General features: G+C 31.6%; 3 protein-coding genes and 1 non-coding gene across 4 annotated transcripts; 3 read left to right on the top strand and 1 right to left on the bottom strand.

Moving 5' to 3' along the window:
- Positions 1-9,785: 9,785 nt before the first annotated feature.
- Positions 9,786-13,870, top strand: LOC124936515 (tyrosyl-DNA phosphodiesterase 1). Its single transcript, XM_047477020.1, has 16 exons — positions 9,786-9,803; positions 9,966-10,157; positions 10,291-10,569; positions 10,644-10,790; positions 10,869-10,929; positions 11,025-11,101; positions 11,207-11,470; positions 11,574-11,663; positions 11,872-12,006; positions 12,080-12,229; positions 12,318-12,421; positions 12,836-12,889; positions 12,962-13,052; positions 13,152-13,232; positions 13,312-13,468; positions 13,595-13,870. The coding sequence occupies exons 1-16, from the start codon at positions 9,801-9,803 to the stop codon at positions 13,660-13,662; spliced, it is 1,953 nt and encodes a 650-aa protein (XP_047332976.1). The 5' UTR covers positions 9,786-9,800; the 3' UTR covers positions 13,663-13,870.
- Positions 13,871-15,309: 1,439 nt separating this feature from the next.
- LOC124936514 (polyubiquitin-like) lies at positions 15,310-17,076 on the top strand. Its single transcript, XM_047477019.1, has one exon. The coding sequence runs from the start codon at positions 15,310-15,312 to the stop codon at positions 16,918-16,920; it is 1,611 nt and encodes a 536-aa protein (XP_047332975.1). The 3' UTR covers positions 16,921-17,076.
- A 1,646-nt stretch (positions 17,077-18,722) lies between these two features.
- On the bottom strand, positions 18,723-19,936 carry LOC124935932 (probable xyloglucan endotransglucosylase/hydrolase protein 8). Its single transcript, XM_047476376.1, has 4 exons — positions 19,719-19,936; positions 19,549-19,649; positions 19,271-19,473; positions 18,723-19,192 (listed from the first exon to the last, which is right to left on the bottom strand). Exons 1-4 carry the CDS (start codon positions 19,882-19,884, stop codon positions 18,790-18,792), a joined length of 873 nt encoding a protein of 290 aa, XP_047332332.1. The 5' UTR covers positions 19,885-19,936; the 3' UTR covers positions 18,723-18,789.
- A 2,371-nt stretch (positions 19,937-22,307) lies between these two features.
- On the top strand, positions 22,308-22,387 carry TRNAL-UAG. Its single transcript has one exon. It is a non-coding gene; the product is annotated as a tRNA-Leu (tRNA).
- The last annotated feature ends 3,279 nt before the right edge of the window (positions 22,388-25,666 follow it).

Here is a 25,666-nt window from a genome sequence, read left to right as displayed (position 1 = left end):
ACATAAATTTTAGTTAATATATAAATAAGATTTATTTATATAATTTAAAATATAAAGAATTATATATAAAATAATGAAAATCATATAAGATTATTATTTATTTTAAAACTACATTTATATTATAATTATATATATATATTTTTTATTAATTTCAATATAATTAATAATACAAATTATTTATAAATTAAAGATTAAAATAATAATTTATATAAATATAAGGGTAAAATAATAATTTATATAAATATAAAGGTAAAATATTATTTTGTATTTCTTAATTTTAAATTAGTTTTAAACTATTACAACAAATACATGTATTTGTTAGATTTTATTTAGGGGTCTAGGTTATAACACATATTTATTTTTAGTTATTTATTTTACTTCTACATCACACGACGAATTTGAGCTTTCTCAATCAATTAATGAGCCTAACTAATGAGTCTAATGTTACTGATCAAATATACATGGTTAGAATATAGCATATCAAAAGATGCATCATTTTGTTTTTAGTGTTATCTTTTTAAGCCTTTAAATAGAGAAAACGTAGATGATACCTTTATAGTAGATGAGTATAAAAATTGGAAAAGGGCATTAGAAAGATTCAATCGACATATGGGAACTTCAAATAGTTGTCATAATGAAGCTAAAATTCAATTTGAATCATTTCAAGATCAAAGACATAGCATGGGAAACGTTTTACGTACACATGGCCGTGATATAGAAATAAATTATCGCACCCGTTTAACGACAATGTTTGATGTAACACGTTTTCTATTGAGGCAAGGATTACCTTTTCGAGTACATGATGAGTCAAGTAGTTCATCAACTAAAGGTAATTTTCTTGAATTGATTAATTGGTATAGTCAACGTAATGAAAAGATTTTGTCTTCTTTTGTACCGACTCATGGACAAGAATAATTTAGTAATTGTGCTTGTTAGTATTTTTATGTAATTACCGAGTAAAGTTTTAATTAAAAAATGCATTTATTTGATCACAAAAAAATACTACGTTACTATGTATTTGGCCCCCCGAGAAAATATTTCTAGGTCCGTCACTGGTTATTGTTATATATTAATACTTTTAATTATTTTAACAAAAAAATAAACTTTCTCAAAATCATGTGAATTATTTTTAAATAATCCAAGATTTATCCTTAAATATTTATACGAATAAACTCTGGAATATTTATTATTATTTTAAATCTTATTTGATGTATATTTGATGTAAAAACAAGTTATTTTTAATGGTTTGATTTATTATAATATTTTTTATTTAAATTTATTTTTAAAAATAAAGTAAAGCATTTAATTATTTTAATTGATTAATTAATTAAGGAATTTAATATTTAAAAATAAATAAGATATGATCTTTGAGTTTTAAGAAAATTTTCTAAAAAAATCAAGATCAAATGACTCATGAATTACCCACTTTATTTTTATTATAATTCAAATGGGATAAATGACTAAGTTTTCTTACATATAGATATGAATGACAATTATAATTCGTTTTCGTATTTTTTATTTGAATGGTCTTTTTTATCTATTTTTCCTCAAAATTGGACAGGACGCGGGAGTGGATAGTATTTATGTCTCTACCCGACTTCACTCCGATCTCAATTCAATTCTTTTCCAAAACTAATAAATATAATTAAATATATAACATGATTACTATGTTTATTTATTTTTCATATTTTATAAGAATTTTAAGTATTTTTATAATATTATAAATTTTTAATACATTATAATATTAAAATAATCGTTTATATAATTATAACAGTTATTTTTATTTTTATTTTGAGAATATAATATAACAATGCCATGCGGGGAAATTAAAGACGTGAATGGTAGTATAAAAAAATTTCCAAAAAAGAATAAAATAAAAATGATAGATGTCATCTTACTCTGATACCTTATAAACTGATTAAAGGGAAATTTGACGAAATGACCATGAAGATAGGGTTATTTGACCTGGTGGCAAAAATAAATTTATTTGCTCTCGTGGTCACTTTTATTTTTTTTGGACGAAATTAACATTTTCGCGTAACGCTCGCGAAGTGTATTAGGGTTTTATATAAATATTCAAAAAATTTCATTTCATTCATTTCCTTTCTCTCTTTGCTCTTGTTCGACGGCGGCGACGAAGGCTACGGCGACTACGGCTAGGGCGACGTAGGAAATTAAAACATCAAAGATAAGAAAACTCTAATACCCTAACCCTGAATCGATGTTCATAATATTGTTCTTAATTCTATTATCTTCATTTCAAATGATTTATGTTGTTCTTAATCAAATCCTAACCTTAAATCAATTTAATTTGTTCTTATTGTTCATATTGGTTCATATTTTTGTTCCTTCATCTTATTGTTCATATTTGTCGATGATGAAATTTGCAGATCATATGGGTTCCGTTTTAGGGAAGATTCACTTCGCGTTTCGCGAAGGCACATTACGTTACGCGAAGGAACATCGCGTTACGCGAAGCGGCACGGTCGGCACGCTAAGCGGCACAATCTTCACGCGAAAAGGCACATCGCGTTACGCGAAGCGGCACGGTGGTCACGTGAAGGGTCATCCCTTGAGCGTTTTGTTTTACCTTCTGACTCAAATTTTGTTGGCTAATTTCGTTGTTTAATGTTCTTTGCATCTTTTGATGTTGTAAGATTGCCTAGAAAGTCAACTGTTTAAGGTGATTAATAATAAACCTATTGTATCTTTTTCACTAGTTTTAGTGGATGATTATCCAATTGTTGGATTATCTTAAATTTAGTTCTTTGTGACAATTATTTTTTGAGCAATTTATAAGGCCTTGTTACTTTCAAATAACCTTAACTACTATATAAGTTATAGATTCTTAAATGAGTTTATTTGAAATTAATCTCAAATCGATTAAGATTTACACCAATAGACTGAGACGAAACATAGTAAATAAAAGATTGATAGAGTTGATGATACAATGTTTGTTCATAATATTCAGCATAACCCTAAACCTATTCAAATTAAAACCCTTAAATACTAAGTAAACATTAGCAAAAGTCTCAACCATAGTTAAAATCTTAACTGATAACGTAAGACAGACAAATAGGCCTGAATATGAGCATATGACAGATTCTTTAATCAAACAAAATAAAGAAAATCATTCTTCATTCAGCTGAAAAACAATATGAATCGAATTTGGTGTTTTATACAAATTTAAGTACAACCCGGTGCCGCTTCGCGTAATGCGATGTGCCTTCACGTGACGATCGTGCCGTTTCGCGTGCCGACCGTGCCGTTTCGCTTGCCGACCGTGCTGTTTTGCGTGTCAACCGTGCCGCTTCGCGTGCCGACCGTGCCGCTTCGCGTAACGCGATGTGCCTTCACGAAACGCAAAGTACTTAGCGAAACGCGAAGTGAATCTTCCCTAAAACGGAACTCATATGATCTGCAAATATCATCATCGACAAATATAAACAATAAGATGAACAAAAATATGAACCAATATGAACAATAAGAACATATTAAATTGATTTAGGGTTAGAGTTTGATTAGGAACAACATAAATCGTTTGAAATGAAGATAATAGAAATAAGAACAATATGATGAACATCGATTCAGGGTTAGAGTGTTAGGGTTTTCTTATTTTTGATGTTTTCCGACGACGTCGCCCTAGCCGCCACCGCCGTCGAACAAGAGAAGAGAGAGAAATGAAATGAATGAAATGACAAAATTTTAGTATTTATATAAAACCCTAATCCACTTCGCGAAATACGTATTCTTTTCGCGTTATGTAAAGAGGGTAATTTCGTCTAAAAAATAAAAATGACCACGAGAGCAAATAAATTTATCTTTTGCCACCACGTCAAATATCACTATATCATTTCGTCAAATTTCGTTAAAGTACTTTATATACTAAATAATATTAGTATAAAATATTAAATATCTGATTAGGTTCTATTTCCAATATATATAAAAAAAATTAAAAAAAATATAAATTAGAGTGAGAGTTGTATTATGGAAGCTAACTTCTTCCTAATAATAATAAATTTTAGTTATAGAAAAACTCTTAATTTAATAAAATGTAACGTGTAATAATATCTTGTCTCGTTTAGATTAAAAAAAATGTGATTATGAGAGTTTTTGGTGTTTGAGTCCATAATGAGTTAATTTATGCGTTTGATTAAATGATTAAATATGTTTACGGATTATATATTAATCCTTGTGGCCACCACATTTTAAATTCTCAAAAGTATTTAATTTTATCTTGTAACTCAGTTATAAATTAATTTCTTCTCGTACAATTTTTTTTTTTATAACATTTTCCTTACCAATAATTAAACTTGCATTATAGAATAGTGGAGAAGTTTCATATATATTTAATCATAATTGAAAAAATGATTCTCAATGAGTAATCTCGTGTTGTCTCAGGTACCATTTGTAACACCTCAGACTTGAGTATGTTGCTATGAGTAATGTTATCTTTGTTGAACATTTCTTATTAAGATCTAACCATATATTTGAGAGAGTTTTTTATTCTTTTATTTTAGTTGATAACAAAAATATTAGTTTGTTTTTTCTTTTGGGAAAAAATCCATATAAAATAAAATTGAGAGTCGTTTAAGGTCCTGTTCGGTTATGGATTATTCAAATAACTCAAAAAAATCAAACATCACTTTACTCTCCATCTTATCTATCAAATCAATTAATTTATTAACCAAAATACTAAAATATCATTTATTTTAAATTATTATTTTTTATTTTATTTATATATATCAATATTGTTTAAGTTTTTTTTATCAAAAAAACATCTCCACTTTTCAAAATCATCACCAATCATTATTGTTTTCTCTAAGTTATTTCAATACCCCAACCAAACAAGACAAATTAAACAATAAAGACAAAAAATAGGGCAACGGATAGTATATAACCCGCAAACACACTTAACCAGATGCATGAACACTCTTTAAAAAATTTCAAACCCATAAATTTTTTTAAAGAGTGTCCCAGAATTTTCAAACTAGTCGAACCCAAGACTTAGTGTTAGTATCAACCTCTTATTGTCGTTAGGCTATAAGAGTGGATAAAAATGGGACAACGGGTTAAGTATGTAGTCCACGAACATACTTAATCATATAACTAAGCGCAAAATTTGTCGCCTAACGGACTTGAACCCAAAAACTTAAGATTAATATCTACGTCTTATTGTGTTAGGTTAGAAAAGATCATTTAAGTTAAAAATAAAAATCAGTACAAAACGAGTAATCTAAAATACCACCTAATACACTTTAAACAAAACTAGGGATAAAAAATGTTGTTTCTCTTCTATTTTGTTTGTTTCTGATAACCATCTTTACATAACTTTTTACCAAAAGTAAAAGTATATAAACTTTATGTAAAGTACTGGCTGGCATTAAAAGGCTTATGGCCCACTACCTTTCTTCGAGAATAGCCCCGGCCCATGTGTCAAATCAGTCCATCATTTCAGGTTCTTATTCAACATTGGGTTGGTTTTGGGCCCATTTACTTATTTTATTTAACTTGTCCGTTTCTAGAATTAGACCACAAACGTCCCGTCTCATTCTATATTATTATTATTATTATTATTATTATTATTATTATTATTACTGCATCAATAATATAATATAATGATGTCCGGGTTTTTTTATTTAGCTATTTGCTAGTATGGTTGATTAGATTAATAAAATGATACATGTAAAATGATTAATTATTTTAAAAAAATTATTAACTAATCTTAGTTTATATATATATTGATTTAGAGTTAACACTTTATCAATATTCAGAAAGATTTATTAAAAAAATATAAGAAAAATAATAGATAATACACATATAATTATATATGAAAAAATCTAATCAACTAAGCTAACTTATTATTTATATTTTAAAATCAACCAAATAATTTTATGAACATACAGCGACCTAATAACTAATAAAAAAAAATATTCATCAAGAGAAAAAAAAAAAGTAAAAAAAAAAATTATATGTTGTTTCTCTTGATTTTTTGAATTGAGATAATTTTGTTTATTTCTCATAACCATTTTTATTTAAATGTCTACACTCTACCAAAATAAAAGCATATAAACTTTTATGTAAAGTAAGCTAGCAATAAAAGGTTTATGGCCCATTTCTTTTATTCGAAAATAGCCCGCACTATATAGCCACCTACAAAAGATACCGAATAAAATATTTATATTCCTCAAATCTAATGTTATACGAAGCTTTCAATTTTATTCGACTTCTAAATGTGGACATCACACTCTCTTCCAACCATATAAGTGTCTCGTGATTTTATATGTCATTATTCAATATGGACACCACATTGTCGCGTTCCATTTGTATATATGCCATTATTCAATATGGACACCACATTGTTGTGTTCCCTTCTTAGTTTTTATTTTTTCTCTAGTTACGACTCTAGAAATGACTCAAGGGACATAATTTTTTGCATATTCAAGAAGTGATCTCTTGTTGTCTTTGATACCATTTGTAACGTCAGACTAGGGTAGAGTCAATGATGAATCTAGAATTTTGAATTAGGGTAGCCTTAAAAATTATGTAAATATTTCATCTAATAGTGAATTAGATTGAAAAATTAGAAAATTAGAGAATAATTTGACTTTATTTTATAAAAAAAATTTAAAAAATGGTTGACAGTCAGTCAAATCGCCTAACGTAGATCCGTCTATGAGTATGGTTAATACGGTAAAAAAATATGTTATGAATGTTATCTTTCTTAAACATTTTTTTTTTGAGATCTAACCATATATTTGAAAAAGTTTTTTTTTTTACTTTTATTTTAATTGATATGAAAAAAATTAATTTGTTTAAAAAAAAAGTTCATATAAACATAAAATTAAGAATGGTTTAAGTTATACGATGGAAAAAAAATAGTAGTTTAAAATACCACCTAACAAACTCAAAAAAAATGAAGAATTAATAATAATAAAATTATTAACCACAACCAAAAAAAATAAAAAATTTAAATGATATTTTATTTTTTCTTGATTTTTTGGTTGAGATAATTTTGTTTGTTTCTGATAACCATTTTTATATAATTTTCTACCAAAAGTAAAAGCATATAAACTTTTATGTAAAGTACTGGCTGGCATTAAAAGGCTTTTATGGCCCACTAACTTTCTTCAAGAATAGCCCCGGCCCATGTGTTAAATCGGGCCGTCATCTCATGTTCTTATTCAACATTGGGTTGGTTTGGGGCCCATTTACTTAATTTATTTAACTTTTCCGTCTACTTGCAAAAATTAGACAACAAATGTCTCATCTTTATTTTTATTATTATTATTGTTATTATTGCTTCAATAATACAATATAATTGAGGCCACGGGTTTTTAATTATGAAATAATTCGGATGTCCCAATATATTTTATCACTTGCTGTCTCATATGGAGATATGGAGAAGAGAGCGGAGATAAAAAAGAAAATTGAATATTAAAATAAAATATCATATATATAATTTTTAAGGTTTAGGGTTTAAAATTTAGGGTTTAGAGTTTAGGTTATATATATAATTTTTTATTTGTCTTATTTATTAAAACGAACTCATTTTGATCTTTGAGTGAGACAGTCTTTTGGGTCAACAGACCTCACTCTGATGTCAAAGTCTCTATGTTTCCTTCCTATCCCCAAAGGGAGGGGCAAAATAGTTTTTTCATAAAAATTAAAGTTCATATGTTTCCTTCCTATCCCCACATGGAGGGACAAAATAGTTTTTTCATAAAAAATATTTTTTTTAGGAGTGATAGGGGAGGGAATTTGAGGGAGGTAATAAAAAAAAAAAATGAAAGGTGAAGAGAGAAAAAAAAGAGAAATTTTATTATTTTTTTGGCTAACCAAATTTGGCCAAATCATTCCCTTCCTCAAATTTCCTCTCCCAATCATTTTTTTTTCACTTTTACCCCTTCTCTATATTAGGGAACAGGGACACTTTGGCCAGAAGATCCCATTTGCGTTAAAAGAATAGTTTCTTGAATTATTGTTTTTATAAAGTAGTTTAAAAAAAATTGTTTTACTATTGTTTTTTTAATTTGAAATATTTAAATAATCTTGTTTGATATCTATTATGAATAATTAAGTTATTCAGTGAAAAAAATTACATCAATGAGTATTTAATAAAAAAATTAACCTTTTTTATTATTATTATTTTTTATTATTATTATGAATGATAAATGTATTGATTAGATAATTTAGAATAATAAAATGATAAATTAAAAGTGTAAGCGGTTCGATTTAATTGTTTATCGATCAAATACATATCCATTTCCAAATCCGAATCGTTGACGTTAGTTTATTAAATTTTAAACTATTGAGTTAGATTTATTTTCATGTATATAAACAATTATAAATATTATTAATACAATTTGGTAATATAATTTAAGGGTGTAAGCGGTTCGTTTTGGTCGGTTTATTGACCGAAATGCATATCCAAATCGTTGAAGTCGGTTTACTAAATTTAAAACCGTTGGTTTAATCGGTTTGAATATCGATTTGGTCGGTTTAATCGATTTATTCGATTTAAAAACACAATGATCAAATCTACATAAATAGTTATAAAAAAATACTTAAAATCTATTAGTAGACTATAAAATCTTTAAAATAATAATTTAAAGTCTCAAAATCTATTAAAACTACATAAATATATGAGATTGAAGTTCTAGAATATAAGGAAACATATATGAGATTTTGAGTATAAATATAAAGAAGAATATCGAATCTAAAGCCAAGTGGAGAAGGTTACATGAACAATGGTCGAACTAAACTCTGAAGAGTTTTCTTCAATTTTTTAAGCTTAGAGTTGACCTAATAATAAAAAATTAAAATATATATCTTTTACTCAACTCCGAAGATGAACTTAAAGTTTTAAACAACAATGAAAATGGATAATCGAAGTTTTTATTCTTACTTTAGCCATTATTATTTTCGATTTCGTCTTTTTGATTCTTGAAAAATAGAAACTTGAGCTTTGAATAGGAGGGTTAAAAGCTAGTTCTAGAGAGTTATTTGGTAGAGAAAATGTGTGAATAGAGATTAACATTGTAATACTATAACGTTAAGGATGAATTATGAATGCAACCATTTTTTTTTTTTTAAGTATAATACATTTTTTTAAAACTAGTTAATTATTAAATTAATAAAAAAATGATATAATTGTAAATAAATAAAAAAGAACAGAGGCCGCTTGCAATGGCGAGCGGATAAGACTGGACAGTCTTGACATTAAATAGTGAGGAGTTACTTTATTATTATAATATATAATTATATATTAATATACAGAGAAAAATAATAACGTAATCGTATTATACCAAATTAGTATACTCGGTTCGGTCGGTAAAACCGTATAACTCGATTTAGTCGAATCAGAACCAATTTGAACTCGGTTTAAGTGATTCGGTTTGATATTCGGTTTGGTTTGAACGATTTGAGTGGTTTTCTTACGTCTTTAATATAGTTCGACAATTTGGTTTGATTCGAGAGATTTCGATTTGGTTTCATTGGTTTATTATATAAAATTATTAATTATATTTATGAATCAGACTTAATTGATTAGTATTAACAATAAGAAAAAAAAATTGACTGCAAAAGGCAAAATTGTATCCAAGGTGAAAATTGAAGCAAGCCTTTTAAAATTACTTCGCTCTGCCGTCGCCGTCGCGGCATCGGAGCAGCTATAGTGGCCGCCGGCTTCTGCACTTTCGATTCCACTCCGCCTAGTAACCGGCAGAAGACATTTCCTCGATTGCCCTACGATTCTTCTAAACCCTATTTTCATTTCGTCTTTCAGAGCGAGTGAAATCATGGTAAATCCCTCAGCTAGCAGCTCTTTCACTATTATTCATCAGTGTTCCTCTTTCACACAACATAGTTTGTTTTGTTTGATCCTTCAAAATATTCACTAATTTCAAATGTACCCAATGCATATTGATTTCTCGATTTTTCTTTAATCAATTTATTTGTTATAGGGTCATGGAAGTATTGGGTTTTTGATCCCTTTGGATAAAAATCTTGAGGAAGATGTTTCAGCAAGGAAGATTGCGCTTTCTCAAGGCCCTAACTTTGTTGGTCGCGATTCCATCCCAGTTTTGGATAAGAGGCTCAGCCGCAAGCATATCCTTTTGAATTCCAACCCAGATGGTTCTCTTGAAATTGTTGTGGTACTACTAACTTCTTTCCATTTTCCCTTATCTGCATTAATACTTTTAATATGCTTAAATCGTGACAATGGCAATATGAATTCAGTAGCTGTAGAATGAATCGTAACTTGTGTTGTTGTGAATGAACTTTTAGGAAAGCTCAAACCCAATTGTAGTTAGATCATTGGACCAGAGGAGGAAAGTTCTTTCTGGAGAGAAAGTAAAAGTCAAGGGTGGTGATATAGTTGAGTTGATCCCAGGACATCACTTTTTGAAGTATGTCAATTTGTCTGATGAGAACAAATCATCTCCAGTAAGTAACCAGAAGAGGAAATGTAATGAAGTTACCCAAGTTGATACAGATCACAGGAGAGCTGCAAAGGGTAAACGGATTGACAACTCTCAAGATGAAGCCATGGCTAGAAACCTTAAGGTTCTGTCTCAAACTTCCATGTCTATGAGAAAGATTGTCTCAACTTTTCTCTCTTATTTATTTTCACCATTCAGGAAGACATAGAAAGCTCCTCGATGGAGGCAATACGTGGTTTTACAATTGATAATGATAAACTGCCCTTGACTTTCCGTCTTCTAAAAGTTCAAGGGCTTCCAGCATGGGCTAATACATCGTGTGTGTCTATTACTGACGTAATTCAGGTAGTTACAGCAATATGAGTGGTTGTTTTGTTGGAATGATGTGATTCTGATTTTTTTTGGGGTTATTTTCTTTTTTAGGGCGACATATTGTTGGCATTCCTTTCGAATTACATGGTTGACATTGATTGGCTGTTATCAGGTGATTATGTCTCTCACGATGACTGATTATGTTAATCGAAGAAATTTCATAGTTTTTTATCCATGTGTTTTTTGTATTGTGTGTCTTTGGTGTAGCTTGTCAAATACTCAAGAAAGTACCTCACGTGATGGTAATTCATGGCGAGAGTGATGGCACATTGGATTATATGAAGGTTTTGAAGAGCCATAATCATATGGAACTTGTTTTTATTTTTAATGACATTACGATCTGCAGCTCAAATGGTCTCTTAATTTGAATTTTCTTTTTATATATCTAGATGAAAAAGCCTGCTAATTGGATTCTGCATAAGCCTCCACTTCCGATTTCTTATGGAACGCACCACTCAAAGGCAATGTTGCTGGTGTATGCTAAAGGGATTAGGGTTATTGTGCATACGGCGAATCTAATACATATTGATTGGAATAATAAAAGTCAAGGTTTGTGGATGCAAGATTTTCCTTGGAAGGATCAAACTAATAGTTCTTCAAACATGGTGTGTGGATTTGAAACTGACTTGATTGAATACCTTAGTGCCTTAAAGGTACCATATTAGCTTCTGAGGTTGTTTTATGCTTTACTTGTGGGTTTTCACTTTTCAGTTGACAGAATAATAATAAGTTTGGCTTTCTGTTTATTTATTTCAGTTGCCTGAATTTATTGCAAAGTTACCGGCCCTGGAAAATTGTAAAATCAATTCATCATTTTTCAAGAAGTTTGACTACAGTGAATCAGCGGTATTTGACCTTTTTTTTTACTTCGGTAAAGTAGGTAGGTGTAATGTAAATATCATCCAGCATGGTGAAAAAAACATCAAGTAGGGTAAAAAGAGTAAAAACCCACAGCCATTATTTGCTGCATTTAGGCAAAGCGACTATTTCAAATAAAAAAAAGTATCCATTTCTTGTAATGTGTTTGAAAATTTCAATCTTGTCATTGTTTCAGGTGAGGTTAGTTGGTTCAGTTCCAGGTTATCATAATGGCTCCAATCTGAAAAAATGGGGACATATGAAGCTGCGAACCATTCTCCAAGACTGTGTTTTTGACAAAGAATTTCGGAATTCCCCTCTTGCTTACCAGGTTACTTCAATTACTCTAATTAATTCCCTTATCTTCTTTTGGTAGAGAGCTCATTTTAGTCCCATTGTTTCAGTTTTCCTCCCTTGGTTCTTTGGATGAGAAGTGGATGTCTGAGTTTGCCACATCCTTGTCTTCGGGAGTTACAGAAGACAAAAAGCCTCTCGGTTTAGGAGAATCTCTAATAATATGGCCAACTGTCGAAGATGTTAGGTGCTCTATAGAGGTAATATAAGAGGAGCCTTTTTTCATTTCCTTAATTGCCCAATTCTTGAATCTTCTGTCCAACTGTGAGTGAAATGTTGAACATGCAGGGTTATGGTGCAGGAGGTGCAATCCCAAGCCCATTAAAGAATGTGGAAAAAGAATTCCTGAAAAAATATTGGGCCAAATGGGCTGCAAAGCACTCGGGTCGTTGGTAAATCATATTTATCTACATTATAGACTGTTTAGAAGCCTCTCTCGGTTTAAAGGCTCGTTTAGCTCAGTGGTAGAGCAAGGCTCTTCTCGCCACAAGGTCATGGTTCAAGCCTTCTTGACCATTTAAATAAAAAAGGATCCTAAGATTCATCTCAACTAATCTAAAAAGACTAACCTAAGATTAATCACTTAACATGATAATCTAGTAACAACATTGAAAAGACAACTTTAACTATAAGGGTAAAATAGTCTTTTAAGTACTTTTCAACAACATTAGTTCCACATTTAATCAAATCAATTTACATATTTAGATATTTTCATTTAGTTTATTAAAAAATGAAGTATTTAACATTCAACACTTCATTGTTTGTTTATGAAACACATTCTTACTTTGTTTATATCTTTTTCTCAGTCGATCCATGCCCCATATAAAGACATTTACTCGATATAATGGTCAAGACCTAGCGTAAGAGCATTGAAACCTCAGTATTATTACTCTATGTTAAACCTATGACATTTCATTTTCCCTGGCTGACAGATGGTTCTTATTGACATCGTCGAACCTCAGCAAAGCTGCCTGGGGAGCGCTACAGAAAAACAATTCTCAGCTGATGATTCGCTCGTACGAGGTATCGGCTAATGCTAATCATTACAACTTACATAATTATGTTTAGCTTTGATTGTCTTTCTAATGTTTTGCACAAATGCTGTTGCTGCTACCACTACAGCTTGGAGTATTATTCTTGCCGACTCAAGTCAAAGAGCACGGTTACAGGTTTTCTTGCACAAACAATGGCAACAAGGCCTTGGTTAGTTAGTTTTTTTGTCTTATCATATCGTGTTCAACTTATGAAAAATGCTCTTTGCGGGCTGGCTGGCTTTCATCAGGAAATAAGCAAATCTCTGGAAAGTGGTTCTGAAATGAAAAAGAAGAGACGAAAGCTTGTGACTCTGGCTTGGCGAGGAAGCGAGAATATGGATTCGAATGAAGTAATTCGTTTGCCCGTGCCTTATGAGCTCCCTCCAAAGCGTTATACATCTCAAGGTAAGAATAAATGTTCCATCTTAAGAAAGCATCCCGAAAATCCATCAACCAAACAAATGCAAAATTTTCATTAGCTTCATTGCTTGTTGTAATAAGTATTGCACGACAACTTTGTTTTTTTGACAGATATTCCCTGGTCCTGGGACCGAAGATATCAGACTAAAGATGTATATGGTCAAATTTGGCCTAGGTAAGATGTTTAGTTATACAGCTCTCTCAACATTCAACTAGTTTAGACCAAAGACGAGGAATATGGTCAGTTTTTAACAGAAGAACTCGATGATTATTAAGAGTTTGATTTAGCTTGTTCTCTCAATAGCTTATTTAGTTTCTACTTATGTGTTAATCTTGTAAGTACCCTTTATATTCATAACAAGGTCATGAATAGGATTCCCTCTTTTAGCTTAGCCTAAAAAAGAGGTGAATATCCTTAGCCTTATAGAGGTGCTGGGTTCGAGTATGTCAGGCGACAAGTTTCGCTTGCCTAGTTAATTAGTTAAATGTGTTTGCGGGCTATTTGCACAACCCTCTCGGAGATTAGTTGCATTTCGAAGGAAAAGCGGTCCATCGTGGCTGATTAGATGTATAAATATTTGGTTGGTAGGATAATTGTTTAGACAAATTTATACATCCAATCATTTATATTTATATGTTTTAACTAATTTTAGAACAATTAATAAAACAAAATGAAGTAAAAAAACATGAATTCAACAAATACATACCAAAAAAATCATTGTTAAGTGTTCACACATCATGTGTGAATTGGTGGATTTCTCATCTTGATACAACCATCTATTAAATCAAATCATGTATATTTTTAGATATTGTTTTTCCGGTGTTTTGTGATGTTTTTTTAAGAAATCTTGAAAAAAGTATTTTAAGAATATTTTCAGATTAGTAAATCTATTTTTAAAATATAGAGATTATTATTTCAAACATGTTGTATATAGGTTATTATCTCAACAATAATGTTTTTACTTTTATCATTGAATAAAATATTAATACCTCCAAATTTAAATATAATCAAATTATTATATATGTAAAATAAAAAAGAAATATTATAAGTCATTAATTATAGTATTAATTAATATATTCTGAGAATAGATTATTTAGGATCATAAATTTGACCTTAATAAATTAGATTTTTTATATCAAAATTATACTTGGACCTTAATAAATCGGATTTTTTATAATCCAAAATTATATTTGAATTATATTTTCTATTTGGATTTTGGATTGATTAAATATTACTTTGATCGGATTAATTGAATACATATCCCTGAATTTCATATTCAGGGAATCAAATAATTAAAAACGACTAATTTATTTAATAGTCATGGAAAAGCAACAATAATTTAAAGTTGAGCATTTCGAGGAAGCTGAACCTGGACTAGTATTTTAAAAGAATCGTCAACTTTTAAGGCCGGCCCAATAATTATTATATTAAAATAATCCATACCCATGGCCCACTTGATATTGACTGCTTCTACTAACTCCGTTAACTGGTCCCCCACCGTTTCGTAACGGCAACCTAACTTCGTTTTCTTTTCTTGTTCTTATCGAATACGCGTGACCATAATTCAAGAACGTTAAAGACGCTACGTGGCTTATTATCATTCGACCGTTTGTTATCTCTTCGTCACCACCGATGTCAATTTCCGTGTTCAATTCGCCAACCCTAATTATATATTGATCATACATTCATCGATTCATTTCCATCAATCCTATCTTTCTTTCTCTATTATCTCCCCCAAAAGCTTTTTTCAAGGTATCTCAATTCTCTCTGTTTGATTTTGATTTGATTAGGTTTATGATTTTGATTTTGATTTCTTGTGATTTGGATGATACAGATGCAGATCTTCGTTAAGACTCTCACCGGAAAGACAATTACTCTTGAGGTTGAATCCTCTGATACGATCGACAACGTTAAGGCCAAGATCCAGGACAAGGAAGGGATTCCACCGGACCAGCAGAGGTTGATCTTTGCTGGAAAGCAACTCGAGGACGGCCGAACCTTGGCTGATTACAACATTCAGAAGGAATCCACTCTCCATCTCGTTCTCCGTCTACGTGGTGGGATGCAGATCTTTGTCAAAACCCTAACCGGAAAGACAATTACTCTTGAGGTTGAATCATCCGACACCATCGACAACGTTAAGGCTAAGATCCAGGACAAGGAGGGAATCCCCCCGGACCAGCAGAGGTTGATCTTCGCCGGTAAGCAGCTGGAGGACGGACGTACCTTAGCCGATTACAATATCCAGAAGGAATCCACGCTTCATCTTGTCCTACGTCTTCGCGGTGGGATGCAGATCTTTGTTAAAACCCTAACTGGTAAGACCATCACCCTCGAGGTTGAATCCTCTGATACTATTGACAACGTTAAGGCCAAGATCCAGGACAAGGAAGGCATCCCCCCGGACCAGCAAAGACTCATCTTCGCCGGTAAGCAGTTGGAGGACGGTCGTACCTTGGCCGACTACAACATCCAGAAGGAATCCACCCTCCATCTTGTCCTCCGTCTTCGTGGTGGTATGCAGATCTTTGTCAAAACCCTGACCGGCAAGACCATCACCCTCGAGGTTGAGTCCTCCGACACCATCGACAACGTCAAGGCCAAGATCCAGGACAAGGAAGGCATCCCCCCGGACCAGCAGAGGTTGATCTTCGCCGGTAAGCAGTTGGAGGACGGTCGTACCTTGGCCGACTACAACATCCAGAAGGAATCCACTCTTCATCTTGTCCTACGTCTTCGTGGTGGTATGCAGATCTTTGTGAAAACCCTGACCGGAAAGACCATCACCCTCGAGGTTGAATCCTCCGACACTATTGACAATGTCAAGGCCAAGATCCAGGACAAGGAAGGCATCCCCCCGGACCAGCAGAGGTTGATCTTCGCCGGTAAGCAGCTGGAGGACGGTCGCACCCTGGCCGACTACAACATCCAGAAGGAGTCAACCCTCCATCTTGTCCTCCGTCTCCGTGGTGGTATGCAGATTTTCGTTAAAACCCTGACCGGAAAGACCATCACCCTGGAGGTTGAATCCTCTGACACTATTGACAACGTGAAGGCTAAGATCCAGGACAAGGAAGGCATCCCTCCGGATCAGCAGAGGTTGATCTTCGCCGGGAAACAATTGGAAGATGGTAGGACCTTGGCTGACTACAACATCCAGAAGGAGTCAACCCTCCACCTGGTGCTTCGTCTCCGTGGTGGTATGCAGATTTTCGTGAAGACTTTGACAGGAAAGACCATAACTCTTGAGGTGGAGAGCTCTGACACGATTGATAATGTGAAGGCTAAGATCCAAGACAAAGAGGGGATTCCTCCAGACCAGCAGAGGTTGATCTTTGCAGGGAAGCAATTGGAGGATGGACGAACTCTTGCTGACTATAACATTCAGAAAGAGTCTACCCTTCACCTTGTCCTGCGTCTTCGTGGTGGATTCTGAAGGTCTGTGCTTTACCTTGGATTGTGTTTAATGATGGTGTTTGAACTTGTTTATGTTTCTGGTGTTCTTGATTCTCCCCCGTTTGGGGGAGCTAAATAAGATGCGTTTGTTAGTAATCCTTTTCCTTTTTTGTTGAATAAATTTGCTGTTCTTTTATGATCTGTGAACATGGTTGAAGAACAGATACTCTGGGTTTTGTGGTTTATGATCAATTTGTGAAGAAATTACCCTTGTTTGGATAATGGGTGTTTATAGTACTAATGTTATTTGGATCAATTGTGTATTTGTTGATCTTTAATCATCTTCTTTAAGAAGAGAACTGCATTGAACAGCATCACATTCAATTGAAAACCATTGATGCAACCATATTTGTAGGCCTAATCTCATTTCTAGTATATGAATCCAATTTGTTTGATTGATTAAAATTGTTAAATCATAGTTAGATCATCATTCATCAAATATGATGTGTTTGTAGAATGATAAATCTCATCAAAGTTTATGTTAGCCTTCTTATAAATTAACATTTTTTCAATTATCAACCTCTTCATCCCAGATTTTCAGTCATAAGAACATTGTCTCGTATTATTGTTACATACCATCAAAACCCAGCCTCTTATACCAAATTTTGCACCTTCATAATATTAGATCTCTTGGCACAAATATATCTTTTATCACATGAAGTTATGTTCATATACATTTTTTATTTGTTTAGTTTGTTTGGATTTATTTTTCAAACTCCATTTAAATCAGGATTTTTGTTTTTGTTTTGTTGTGAGAATTGAATTTCAGACCAAATCTTTTTAGTATTAGTTATTTTCTTGTCTAGGAATTTAGAAACTTGGTCCCTTTTGTTTGAATTTGTCCATATTTATGTTGAACATTAATAGAGATAGTTGATATTAGAGTTGTAAACTGCCAAAGAGCTCCACTTTTGTTTAGTATATATTCAAGCTAGGTTTAAGTTTGATTCGAATGTATTTAGCAGGTTCATGCGCGAGCTCGTCTCATTTAGAGTTCTTTTACAACTTAAAAAGGTTGGCTCTTGATAACTTTTAAGAGTTACACATTTTAGGTTATTTGTACATTAAATGAGATTTTAAACCTTTAACGAGTCCATAAACTAGTAATGATACTAAATGAGCATGTTACAACCTAGTATTTAGTTGTGCTCACCAGCTATTAGAAAGCTTTTACAACTTAAAAGAAGGTTGGTAAGATGAAGTTTATAATCAAAACAAGTAATGATACTGATGGAGGAGAGGGGAATGAAATAATGTTTAATTTTGTTTCATTTATTAAAATAAATCAAACCGAACACGACTTTGTTTACAACCGCGAAGAGTTACACTTACCTGTTCTTTAGTCCATAACGAGTAATGATACTAAACGAAAATTTTGAAGCTTTTAAACCGCTTTAGATTGGTTATAGTTAAGATTCATCATTCATTTACATCCTAGATTTACTAAAGGTTGCATTTTTTTTCTTTCTCCCTCTTCAAAAATTTTCATTAAACATTCAATTTTCTAATCTTAATTAAATTCATGCAATTTATCAGATACTGTTAGATATTCCACAGGGTAGAAAATTATTGGTCCCAAACATCAACTTGCTAGGAATAAAGTATGAATTTGCATAAAGTTTTATTCTTTCATTATTTAGTGTCTAAAACTATAGACCCATCAAATTTTTTTTTGCCAGACACTATTCCACTTTTGGAAATTAAACCAATTCATTCAATCTTTCTGTATATTAATATTAAAGGTTTAGTAATACAATCCAATATAGAAATTTAATTTTCAATCCATTATAATTCTAAACAAAGAATAGAGTAGATGAAATAAATAATAAGTAAGAAAATCCCAAATGTTTCAGTTCCATGGACTTAACCAACACTCTTCAGGAAGCTTAGGATAACGTTTAGAATCCTTACAATAATCATAAACCACCATATTTCTCTGCACCCAAGCATAATCAATCTTCTGTGTACTCGATAAATGCCAAGCCTCATATTGATCCCACCAATTGTCGCCTGTCGTTGAAACACACGCAGGAAACGGATCCTCCCACTGGCAAGCATCGACGCTGAAATCCTTGTAAGCCGACACAAAAGGCGCTTTCTTCCAATCCGTCTTCTCCAATCCACCCCTCGTCGCCCAATCATCCGCATTCCATATACTCGAAAACAAATACATCGGTTTCTCATTTGGGAAAAAATTGTTTGTATAGTTCGAATTCTTGAATACCCTGATTGGTACTTGATCTACATAGAACCTGTTTCATTACCCACAAAAACAAATTTCAAAAGCCACTTTCAAATTGAATAAAAAATGGATTTAATTAAGCACGTACACAAGACGTTGATTATTCCATAGGATTGAATATGTATGGAAATCCTCAGTTGGATCAAACCAAAGGACATGTCGCATTTCTCTCCCCCCTGTTCCGTTTTTGTAAATGTTTGTTTGAATTACATACGGCTGTCCTGTTCTGTTTCCTAAGAATTCGATGTCAACTTCATCTCTTTCCGGTCCTGCTCCGTTTTCAGAACACATCTGCAATCCAACACCATTAACAATCAATGTGTTTTTTTTGAAAATAGAACATTTACATTATTACATACAACATACATAATAAGCTGTGACAACTCCAGCTGAATCACCGCCGACAAGTTTGAGCTTCATACTGAACCATCCGAATCTGTATTTCTGTTTCGTCCGAAACCCACATCCTGAAATCAATTTCGTTAGAGACTATAATGAAAAGGGTATTCATAATTCATCAATTTGATTCAAATTACCTGTTTCATTGTCTAAAGAGAGATTCCAGATCTGACCATCTTCAGAGGTGGTGAAATGATCAGGGGAACCCATGATTTTGAAATTGTCATCGAAAGTTGCTTTTGAAGTGTCTGATAAACAAGAGAAAGCTGCAATAACAATCAAGAAGAGAATGGCTGTCGCCATTGATGAGGAAGAGATCAACTTCTCTTTCTTTGTCTACTGTTAGTGATTCAGATCTCTGAGAATGTGAAGTGGGCAGGCAGGCAATAAATGAGACATTTTTTTCCTGTGTAAGGCACAAGTGAGAATATTCATGGGACTTGTGATTACACTTTTGCCCTCACTTTATCCATTGATAATGAATTGGGAAAGGGTAAAAATGTCTATGCATGGAAACCAACTATGAATATTGGAAGATGGCCAGCTGGGCACAAAAGTCTAGGCTGTCTTTCTCAATGGGTGTGTTTTTGTTTGATGGGTCATATCATGTTCTAATCTCTATTTCTTAATTAATTTGTCATAATTTCTTTTACAAGTTATTTTTAACTGTTTTTTAAACTAGTAACAGTACCTAACGGTTAAAAAATTTAAACCAAGCTGATCTAAAGTGTTCCTTGATTGGGGGTGTGTTGGATTTTTCTGTCAACTTTTGTTTGAATTTCAATAAAGTTGAGATTAAACAAATGTGTTATTTATTGGAATAAGGAAAAGACTAAATAACTAGGAACATACTCCATGATATTGCACTTACCAATAAGATAGTATTTTTTTTGGGGGGGTAAGATCTAGGGTTAGTTTGACTAACATACTAAATAGTTTAGACTAATAAGTTATAGATAAAATCAAACATAGTTCACCATTAATCCGGAACAAGTAAGAAGAATAAGCTTAAACGATTAAGTGTATCAAGCATATTCAATAAATTAAATAGTATTAATAGTATATGTTTAAAAGAATTATTTTTATTTTTTTTCTAATAAATATCAAACATTAGAATAAGATGAATTTAAGTCAAAGAGTGACTATCAAATAATAGGAAAATTTGTATGAAATTTTTTTAACTCATCGTTTTGTAATCTAGTTATTTGAGATAATGTTAAATATTTTAAACATTAAGAAGGTCTGAATATTCGAGATCTTATTTCCTTTAATAAATCTCATTTATTAAAATGGTGTAGTAGATTTGCAATAAAGCCAAATAGTCTTTGGACATCGATAATTAGATATAAGTTTGTTAATGATTGGTCTGGTTGGTTCACAAAATATCTAATTATTCAGCGGGGTGTAGCATTTGGAAGGTAATTTATTATATGTGGAAAAAATTTCGTGAGCAGTCTAGATTCATTGTAGGAAATGGTTCTTCGATTAGTTTTTTGGATGACATTTGGTGTAATGTCAAAAGTCTAACTACAATGTATCATGAGTTTGTTTCTATTGTTATATGTAGAAATGTTTACATATCTAGTTATCATCACAATTGTTTTTTGATGGACTATTTTACTAGAAAGAAATCGTCAAACTTTTAATGATCGTAGTGTTTGGTGCGTATCATTTATAATGTTATTATTAATACGTTCTGAGATTCGTTCCGAAAAGTTAGTAGAGTCTGTCGGAGAGTTAATCGTTATTCTAGAGTAATTACGAGCTCGATAACTTATTGAGTAACGTTTTTTTTTTCTTTTCATGTCATGCTTTGTTGTTGTGCTTAAACGATTTTTATCATTTTTAAAATACATAGGCTTTTTTGTTTTTAAAAAAAAGATGACTACGATCATTAAAATAATGATGATTTAAAATAATTATTACATTGATTTTTTGTTTTTAAGAAAATAATGATGATTTGTGGTTTCATCGGAAAAGAGAAAACCAAATCTTTATAAATTTGCCGAACAGGTCGAACAAGGGGAGAAGCCATGAACTTGCTTCATAATATAAATAAGTCTCATAAGTGTGAAATGAATAGAAAGTAAAACAAATCATTGCTTCTACATGAGTGAAATAAAGAAAGACCTAATTGAACGCGCCAACAAGTTTTTAAACAAAGAGACAAGTGAAAAAAAACAATGCATCTAGTCTTGTAACTTGGGTTATAAGATTGACATGATCTAATTGTTGAAGATATTTAGAACCCTATCATAATGATCCTTGAAAGAAACGAAAGTCAAGCAATAAAAATTTAGTAAGCTAATGAGACACTATTGATTCAATCACAAAGAAGCCCAACAAAGATTTAAATTGTTTTAAAAGTTGAGTTTTTTTTTCTTGCTGTTTTTAAAAGATATCTCCAGTTTTTATTTTGAATTTGTTAGGTTTAGTCACCCATTTTTGTATGGCAATGTAATTTATTTTAAACAACTTTAGTTTATATATTTTACTTTAACTTAAAATATATATTAAAAAATAAAAGAAAAAAGATCATGTGTATTAGTATTAATTAACACTAATAAAAAGATTACTTAAGCTGGCCACATGGGAAGTCAGTTTTATTTGCTTGACTCCTAAAAGAGAATCAATCTATCATGTGAATGTAAAAACATAAATCAAATATATTAATTTCCTTTTTTATTGTTTTAACAAATAAATAAGTTTTGTTTTATAAAATACAAGACAGTTTGGCCGAGCGGTCTAAGGCGCCAGATTTAGGCTCTGGTCCGAAAGGGCGTGGGTTCAAATCCCACAGCTGTCAAATATTTTTTATTTATTAAACATTGTTGTGGTCGTCATCGTTTTCATCTCCTTCATTATCCTCTTCGTCGTCAACATCTATAATCTGAACATGATGGTGCTTCAATGGTTAAGACTGCCTATTGTCTTCCTCCTCTCATTCATCGTTCTTTTCATTATTTATAAAAAATGATAACAAATTTGATAAGAAGACATTCATTTAACTTTTTTTTCATCAACACTTATCTCTTTATCTTCGAATTTTACTCTTATTTCTTGGTTTACCAACAATATCCTTTTTTTACTTAATAAATCTCTCATATTACTAATCTCGTGACCTCATTTCTGCATTCAACCATGTCATCATTTTTGACAAACCAACTATCTCATCATATCACTACCTCTTTACCATTACTTCTTCGATAAACCAACAAATTCATTAATATATTTAACAACCAATATTTTTGGTTTTCCAATGAACATCTCAGTACTAATCTCGTGACCTTACTTCGAGTATTTTATACATCAACCATCTCATATTATTATCGCGACCTCTTTATCCTCACTTCAACAAACCAACCATCAATCCAATTGACCTCTCATCTCGTGAACTCACTTTACACTTCGGTCAACTAACCATCTCAGTCACATATTTAATCATGAATATTTTTTTTTTCAATAGACAATTCTCATTACTAATATTGTGACCTCACACACATTCACACGTCTCTTATCTCTTGATAAATCAACCATCAAAATCTCAAATGACCTCTTCATCTCGTGACCTCACACTTTTAGACGTCTTTTATCCTTCGGCAAATCAACCACCAATCTCAATCGATCTCTAATATCGTGACCTCACACTTCGGTCAATTAACATCTCATTCACATATATTTTTAACTATCAATTACAATCGACCTCTAATCTTGTGATCTTACGATCCTTTGTTACTAGTCTCTTATCCTTTAACAAACCAACCACCAATCTCAATCTTACTGACCTCTTATCCATTGACAAACCAGACACTAATATCATTGACTTCTTATCTCGTGACCTCATACTTTCACATGCTTCTAATCCCTCGACAAACCAACTACCAATTATAATTGATTTATAATCGTGACCTCACACTTCGGTCAATCAACATCTCATTCACATATATTTTTAATTACAAATCACAATCGACCTCTAATCTCGTGACCTTACAATAATTTGTTATCGACCTCTTATCCTTCAACAAACCAACAACCAATCTTAATCTTACTAGCCTCTTATCCCTTGGCAAAACAACCACTAATCTCATCGACCTATCATATCGTGACCTCATATTTTCACATGTTTATAATCCATCGAAAAACCAGCTACCAATCACAATTGATCTCTAATCTCGTGACATTACGATCCTTTGTTACATGACTTTTATTTTTCGGTAAACCAATCATCAATTCTAATTGACCTATCATCTTGTAACCTTATTATTTTCACAGGCTTCTTATCTCTCGCCAAACTAACCACCAATTCCAATGAACATCTCCATGTCGGGACATCACACTTTCACATGTCTCTTATCTCTAGGCAAATCAACTACCAACCACTAATCTCAATCACACTTTCACACACATCTCTTATCTCTCGGCAAACTAACCACCGACCTGAATCAATCTCTTGTCCCTCGACAAATTAACCACCAATTCTAATGTTACCAACTTCTTATTCATTAGTAAACCAATTACCAATCTCAATCGACCTCTCCTTTCGTAACCTCACACTTTCACACTTACATGTCTTTGATCCCTCGGTAAACCAACCACCAATCTCATTTGACTTCTAATCTCGTAACTTTACGATCCTTTGTTACCACATTTTTATCTCTTGACAAACCAACCACCAATCCTAATATTACCATTTACCGGACACTTGTCCATCCGCAAACCAACCACGAATCCAAGTCACACTTTCACACGCCTTTTATTCATTGACAATCCAACCACCATTCTCAATTATACTTTCACACGCCTCTTATCCCTCGATAAATCAACCACTAATCTCAATCGACCTCTAATTTTTTTACCTCATTATCCTTTATTACCGATCTCTTATCCCTTGAAAAAACAAATCTCAATCATATTTTCACAAGTCTCTTATCCCTCGACAAATCAACCATCAATCTCAATCACACTTTCACACGCCTCTTATCCCTCGATAAACCAACCACCAATTATAATCATATTTTCACACCCCTCTTATACTTCGGAAAACCAACCACTAATATTAATCACATTTTCAAATGTCTCTTATTCCTCGGAAAACTAATCATCAATCTCAATCACACAAATATATATAAATTAGTTAGTTTAAAAGTTGAGCTTTATATTGTTATGAATGTCACGGTAATTAAATTTTATATTAAATTTAAAATATAAAATCTTATTATTAATTGGTTAAAGAGTTATACTTATTTTTAGAGGTTGTATCTTCAAAATACATATATAATATTTTTTTTCTCTAACAAAATTCATATAAATTCAAATGAATCATTATCATATATATATATATAATTCATCAATTATAAAAGTAAATTTGTCTACTAATAATAATTAATATTTTTCATTTTTCATAGTCCACTAACAAGTTTTAAGTTCATTATTATTAATTTCAAAATGTGTTATCATCTAATAGTTATAATACATTTTCTCATTATTCTCGTTTTTTTAAATATTATTTTTAAATATTTGATCAATTTGAATGATTCGAGCGATTTTAGAAGTGTTGAACTGACAAACCGAACCGTTGGGAACAATATATTAAAAAGAAAATCGTAATAATTTTAGTTTGGCCGGTTCAGTTTGAATGGTTTAATCGATTTACTTATATTTAGGGATATAAACGAGTCGAACCGAGCTGATCCGAATACTAACAAACTCAAACTCGGTTCATTTTAATATTATGCGAGCTTGAGCTCAATTTTGTCAAGCTCACGAGCCTAGCTTGAACTTTTTATAATTGAGCTTACGAGATTTTCGCGCTTAACTCATTTATATAATTATCTAATAATGTATACAATGATTCAATTTTAACTTAAAACAATAATATATACACATTTTTTTTTATTTTCAATTTAAATTAATTTAATTATTAACACTATCTACATATATTTTATAATTAAATACATGCTTCATTTTAAATAATTTTAATTAGACTCTAATTAGGTTAACGAAAATATTCGCAAAAACATAAACAAGCCTTCAAACGAGCTAATAAGCTAATAAACCTTTAAACGAACATATTAGTGAGATACGA

The sequence above is a fragment of the Impatiens glandulifera genome, chromosome 4 (genome assembly GCF_907164915.1).
Source record: "Impatiens glandulifera chromosome 4, dImpGla2.1, whole genome shotgun sequence".
Classification (NCBI taxonomy): Eukaryota; Viridiplantae; Streptophyta; class Magnoliopsida; order Ericales; family Balsaminaceae; genus Impatiens; species Impatiens glandulifera.
This window is presented reverse-complemented; position numbering and strand designations above follow the sequence as displayed.